The following is a 6,920-nucleotide window of genomic DNA, read 5'->3' on the forward strand; positions in this document are numbered from 1 at the left end:
GTCACCTCAACAGACCAGCATGCATGCGAAAAGACCCCCCAAAACATGCAACCATGCATTTTCATTATATTATGCTATTTGTATTTGATAAACATTTTCCAACTATAATAATACACAATGAACCATATGTATTTTTAGTTCTAGTTATCATATATTACTCCAAATATTCATGCTTCATACAATCAAATCTCATTAAAAATAACTGCAAAACATTCCTGCAACAACGTGCGGGCTATAATCTAGGTATTGGAAAACAGAACCCTGCAAAAAAAAAGTTCAACACGAACCAATCCAGCCCAAGAGAATGGAACATGAACGAGCCCAGCCCAATAGGAATGTGAATCAGGCCCACCCCGCAACCAGATGACAGTCATCGTCGAGTCCAAATCAGGAGGAGGAAGAACCCTAGCTACCCCGCCCCCACCTCGTCGCGTCCCCTCTCCCACTCTCGCCGTCGCCGCCTCCTCCCCCTCCGGTCTCCGCCCGCGAGGCAGCCCCCCTCCCCCCCTCCGCCTTGCCGGGAGCAGCGACGGTAGCCGCCGTCCCAATCGAGCGGGAGAGAGGGGATCAGGACAGCAGGAGGAGGAAGAGCGAGGTCCTCGAGCGAGGCACTGCGGAGGGAGAGGGGAAGAAGATGGTTTCGCTGTCGACGTGGTTCCGCTACGCCGCCCACAAGTTTGAGTACTCCATCTCCCTCTCCTGGAAGGTACCCCCTTTCCCACCTACCTCCCCCCTCCCGATCCGCGCATGCCATACAATCCCTCGAGTTCAGAGCCAATTCATCCAATCCAAGAACCAAATCCTGTGCAATAAGGACCCCACTCAAAATCAGTGCATCCTATGTATCTCGTCTTACTCACTGTGACTGAATCATTTAGTAGTAGATGTAGATCAGTTGTTTAGCCGCTTGGTATACATTTTGATTTCTGTTCATTCCAATGCAGAAGTACACCGTCGGGCAGATCAACAGCACTGAGATGACTGACGCTATATGGAAGAGCTTCTTCCAGGGCAAGCTCACCTTCCCGCAGTGGATCAAAGGGGGCGAAGCCATGGCACCCGTCGTGGCTCCGACCGGAGGAACCGTCCTCGTCAGAAAGCTCGCCACTTTGTCCCCAAAGTAATCTCCTTTTTGCCAATCTATAACATGCTATTGTGTAGAAGCAGCACTCTCTGTTTTGCTTTGAGATTTATATTTCTGCTCAATGCACTTCTGCATGCTAGTTCTATGTAAATGGTTCAAACGAACATAGATCAAAATCTCTATGTTTAAAAAAGCAGAAAGCGGAAGGCCTGCGCTTAAGCATTTTTTTAAATTGGCTAGAATTCTACTGTGTTTGAATGATATGCACAGGAAAATAGGAGATATAGCACATAGGTAAGTGAAATACTCCCTCCGTCCCATAATATAGGAGCATTTTTGGCACTAGTGTAGTGTCAAAAACGCTCTTATATTATGGGACGGAGGGAGTAGCATCTAAAATGCAGTTCACACCATGGCAAATACACATCAGGTTCACACATCAAGCAAAATAACATCGAAAATGCAGTTCAGTTCAAATAGAGATCATGTAGCCAGAATTTGGCCAGAATCTTAAGGAAATGGTTGCTGAACAGACCCTAATAACAAGATAAATGGCATATTGCCATTATTGCGCAAGCAGCCAAGCTGAAGTAGTTCAAAAACAGCCAATTTTTTTAAAGCTTAATCTACTGTTTAGGGCCAAAGCGAAGTGTTTTACCGTCGCTCAGCGCTTAAGCATCGCTTAAAAACGCTTTCTTGAACACTGCAAAATCTACGTATTATCAGTGTTTGGAAGGTCAATCTTTTCTTTTTTACCTTTTAGCCTTGTCAAATCCTCTATTCTGCACTGTATGTTAACAAGTGGATGCTGCTCGGAATCAAAATTAAGACTTTCCTGGTAATGGCGTTCAACCTCTATCTAAAGAGTTAACTAACATTACTACATATAATTTGCTACTCCCTCCGGTCCTTTTTACTCTGCATATTAGGTTTGTCTGTAGTCAATCTCATCCAACTTTGACCAAGTTTATATAAAAAATTATTGACATTTACATAACAACACCAACATCATTAGATTCATCTCGGAATATATTTTCATATTATATTTATTAGATATTATAGATACTAATAATTTCTAATATAAATTTGGTCAAACTTAGCTAAGTTTGACTTTCGGCAAATCCAATGTGCAGAGTAAAAAGGACCGGAGGGAGTACTGGATGTTCCTCAAACAAATCAAGAACTATCCAGAGCAATAACTTTAGCTTGCTGCTGGTTGACACGTTAACATCTTTTTAAGAACCAAAAGCAGAAATAATTTACTAGATTTAGTGAAGATACTTACTCCCTCTGTTCCACAATACATGTCTTCCTTTTGTCAAAATATAGATGTATCTAGACATGTTTTAGTATATAGGTACATTCATTTTTGGACAAATGGAAGTCAAGTATTTTGGAACGGAAGGAGTATATCTTAACACACTACTAGCAAAAATACAAGCATGTGCAGACAACATTTTGCCGATATATAAACCACGCTTTCAATAATAAAATGCCACCAGGTGTAGAACTCCCCTCTGAATTTTGTTTTTGCAGCTGCATGACTATACTGATAGTAAAAGAATAACATGGCAACATTGGCATTTCACGACAATGCATCATATGGGGAGGAAAATCAGCAATCATGACGTCATGAGTATTTGCCGTTTCTCATATAATGAAAAAGGGATTGTTAATGGTACTTGATATGTTGTTATTACGAGATTAAATGTGCAGTTGAGATATATTTTTAGCTATTCAACTTAATTTTTCAGCTGTTAGATTAGATTGGATGGCTGAGATGATGTGCATGAATCCCTAACTTGTACTCCCTCCGTCCCGTAATATAAGAGCGTTTTTTACACTAGTGCAGTGTCAAAAACGCTCTTATATTATGGGATGGAGGGAGTACTTTTTATGTTGGTACAGATATTGCAGATTTACAAAATAACAAAGTGGTCCGTACTGTGGTACTAATTGTTTTTTCTACATAGAACTCTTAAAAGGAAGGTCCAGGCAAGATAAAAAAATAATCATGTGAATTAACATTTCTGAGCATAACTCTAACATAGGCTGAAAATTATCTGTGGAAATCACTTTTTTCTTACATATTACCTCCGTCCCAAATTAGTTGTCTTAGATTTGTTAGATACGGATCTACCTATAACACTACAATGTGTCTAGATATCTGTATCTAGAAAAATTCTAAGACAACTAACTTGGGACGGAGGGAGTATTTATAGAGGTGGCTGCCTGTGGTAAATTTTCCATAAATGAACCAGTGTTCACAAATACTCCCTCCGTCCCAAAATATAAGAACGCTTTTTATACTAGCATAGTGTCAAAAACGTTCTTATATTTTGGGACAGAGGGAGTAGTTAATAGTAGTGTATTTTCTTGTTTGCCTTGCTGTTGGCTGCAGCAATACATGTGGTGAATTTATTCAGTACGTGAAGTTTGAATCAGGCTGATGTTGTACACAGCTCGTTCATTGGCGACAAAAAGGACTTGAATCAGGAATGGATATGATATAGGCTTAGCCTTGGACCATATATATACAGCATTTGGCTCCATTTCTGTACGGTCCTAAAATTTTTAACCTGTAAAATATCTGAATGACCGATAGAATAGTTTAACTGCAATATATACTGGGATCTTGTACAGAACTGATAACTGGTTTGCCTACTTATCTGATCTCATAAAAAAGTTCCATGCTAGTAATAGTAACAACAATTCTTATCAATCTTGTAACTCTGGTGTTTTAAAGGGATACCACATCAACTTTGTGGGAATTGTCACTTCAAAGGTTTTTACCGGCAATATTCATCAGCTGTTTTTTCTAATGTGATACCTTCACTTTCCTTGTTATTCAGATGTATCATAATTCTCTGATTTTCCATTTTTAATATTATTGCGTTTAGATTCAGTATGAGCAGATAATTTCTGATACTATCTTTTGTTATTGATCTTGTCTTCTGTTCGGTTAGAAAATGTAATAGTTTTCTGATTGTATTAAGCTAATTACCATGCAAATTTGTGTCATGATGTGACATGTGTTGAGCTGACTGAAACCTGATCTTTCCTTTTAAATCAACCAATGGGTCTCAAGAGTAGCACTATCATGTGTTTGTCAAGTTTGGCATCTTCTATTGCTTAAACCCTTGCGTTAATAGAAGGAATGAAAGAGAATATATATTGGGTCTGTACTAAACCTTTAATAATATCTCCATATGGTGTTGTTTATGCATTAAATTGTGTCAACAGAGAACTCTTTGTTGGGGACATCGTCTTGTTGAAGGACCCAGAGAAATCCGATGATTTAATTGTCCGACGACTGGCTGCAGTGCAAGGCTATGAGATGGTCTCTACTGATGAGAAGGATGAGCCCTTTGTACTTGACAAGGACGAATGCTGGGTCATGGCGGATAACCAAGAACTAAAGGCAAAGGTACGGTACATCAATAATACTCCCTCCGTTCCGAATTATAAGATGTTTAACATTTTTTCTGAATCAGATGTATAGAGACGCGTTTTAGTGTGTTTGTTTACTCATTTCAATCCGTATGTAGTACATATTTATCCAAAACATCGTATAATTTGGAATGGAGGTAGTAGTAAATAATTATATAGGATTGTTTCAACCAGAATATATTTATATTTTTGTTACGTAAGCATGAGATAAGTGGACATCCTCATTGTAGATACATAAAGCATAAAGCATAGAGCGTACCCAATTGCTAAAGGAAACGGTGTGGTACATCAATCAGTAATACTCCCTCCGTTCCTAAGTATTTGTCTTTCTAGAGATTTCAACAAATGACTACATACGGAGCAAAATGAGTGAATCTATACTCTAAAATATGTCTATATACATCCGTATGTGGTAACCATTTGGAATCTCTAGAAAGACAAATATTTAAGAACGGAGGGAGTAGTAAATAATTATGTTGGCTTGCTTCGACAAGGTTGTATTTATATTTTAGTTATGGAACAGTGTGATAGGGAGACATCCTCATCGTAGATACATAGTGTGTTCATAATGACTGAGTGAATGAGTAATATTGGATTTCAGCAGAGGTCTTTTCATAATTGTTTGTGATCTGTTTTGGTGGCAGGAAGCTAGGGACAGCCGCCTATTTGGGCCGGTCCCTATGACTGATATTGTTGGCAGAGTTATATACTCTTTAAGAACTGCTGTTGATCATGGCCCAGTGGACAACAGGTAGGAGGACCCCTACTCCCTTTTCTAAATTTAGCGCCGAATCAAGTCATATACCTCTACTTTAGACATGAGCTGAAATGTTTGTTCCTACTTTGTTTGCCACAGCCGTGTAGCCATGTTCCAGGATTCGCCGGTTTTGGCGGTAGAGCTCGACGTGGAAGAGATGGTGAAGAACAATAAAATGTAGATAATGACATCCTGTGGTGTGGTGTATCATTTCCTTTGTGCGGATTTTTCAAATTTGTCGCTTCAAGTAGAAACTGCACGTGGATGATTGTTATTCGATGTCTGCTTGTGATGGTGAAGTCAATAATATCTCATCATAAGAAATAAGCACACATGTTTGCTGAATTCTGATCATCCCTGGGTCTGGGTTATTATTGCTCCATCTTTGTTTGCACTATTTGATGTGTGTGTGTGCTTATGTTGCTATTGCTGTTTATCACAGTTTAATCTGACATCTTATGATTAAGTTAGATATGTTGTACAAATCGTACCAGTCTCATCACAGGCCTGATGTCACTTTTTAAAAGAAAACAACAGCTATAAACCTGGGGATCCAGATCTTGATAACTACTCCGCGTCATCATCACACTCCAAACACGTAAGATGATCGAAGTTCTTCTATACCTATAATGATAAAGGGATATTACTTCGTACGTTGGAAAATTGCATCCAAAGTTGCAAAATATTACCCACAAATGGCACATATAAGTGATAAAAAAATGTTACTAGACACTGAGGGAAAACGCGGCGCGCCCGTTTGAGCTGGCCCATGTCTGGGGGGCCTTTTTTAAATTACTTTTTTTTCGTTTTTTCCTTTTTTTAGAAATTAATAATTCATAAAATATTTCTGGATTCAAAATATGTTTGTGATTGTGTACAAAAAATCTTATCTTATTCAAAAAAATATTTGATATTTTGAAAACAAATGTTTGCGAAATCAAAAAATGTTCATGATTTAAAAAAAATGTGTAATAAAAATATTAATTAAACTGAACAATTTTCTTTCAATTCAAAAAAGTTTATGATGGAAAAATATCCAAAAATATCCAGAAACTGTTCGTGACTTACAACATAGTTTATTCATTCATAAAATGTCCGCCGATTCAAAAAATGATCATGCATTTCAAAAAAGTACGTTAAATCAGAGAACTGTGCGTGAATTTGAAAAATTATTCCACTAATTTCCAAAAAATGTTCGTCAATTCTAGAAATGTGCACGGATTCAAGAAAATTGTTTCAAAAAATGTTCAAATTTTATAAAAATGTTTGAAAATAGTATAAATTTTTCATGAATTCAAAAAATGTTCTTGATTTTATAAAATGTTTGAAAATTTTAAACGTGTTAACGAATTTGAAACATGTTCACAATTTCAAATATGTGCACAAGTTTAAAAAAATGTTCATGAAATTTGAAAAATTGCTCATGATTTCACGGAATTGAGAGTGATAGTATATTTTGGTGATGCAGCAATATATGGCCATGACTATTGGAGATTATGAAATATAATTCTTCCGTTGCAACGCATGTGTCCTTTGGCTAGTAACTACAAAAAGATAAAGCTGTAGAGAAAACTACCAGATCGGACAAGGAATCTCGGAAGTGCATCAAGTTTTCAAGGGGTCAAACCG

General features: G+C 37.7%; 1 protein-coding gene across 1 annotated transcript; it reads left to right on the forward strand.

The window, feature by feature from the left end:
* The first annotated feature begins 391 nt into the window (after window positions 1-391).
* Window positions 392-5,645, forward strand: LOC123187093 (uncharacterized). The gene is made up of 5 exons (XM_044598863.1): window positions 392-706; window positions 945-1,120; window positions 4,328-4,511; window positions 5,179-5,285; window positions 5,391-5,645. Exons 1-5 carry the CDS (start codon window positions 635-637, stop codon window positions 5,470-5,472), a joined length of 621 nt encoding a protein of 206 aa, XP_044454798.1. The 5' UTR covers window positions 392-634; the 3' UTR covers window positions 5,473-5,645.
* Window positions 5,646-6,920: the final 1,275 nt, after the last annotated feature.

The sequence above is a fragment of the Triticum aestivum genome, chromosome 2A (genome assembly GCF_018294505.1).
Source record: "Triticum aestivum cultivar Chinese Spring chromosome 2A, IWGSC CS RefSeq v2.1, whole genome shotgun sequence".
NCBI classification, from domain to species: domain Eukaryota; kingdom Viridiplantae; phylum Streptophyta; class Magnoliopsida; order Poales; family Poaceae; genus Triticum; species Triticum aestivum.

Excerpts from the sequence above, each read along its gene's own strand:
- LOC123187093 (XM_044598863.1), top strand. The coding sequence starts at position 635 with ATGGTTTCGCTGTCGACGTGGTTCCGCTACGCCGCCCACAAGTTTGAG. Across the intron at positions 707-944 it reads CCATCTCCCTCTCCTGGAAG|AAGTACACCGTCGGGCAGAT; the intron begins GTACCCCCTTTC and ends ATTCCAATGCAG. Across the intron at positions 5,286-5,390 it reads CATGGCCCAGTGGACAACAG|CCGTGTAGCCATGTTCCAGG; the intron begins GTAGGAGGACCC and ends TGTTTGCCACAG.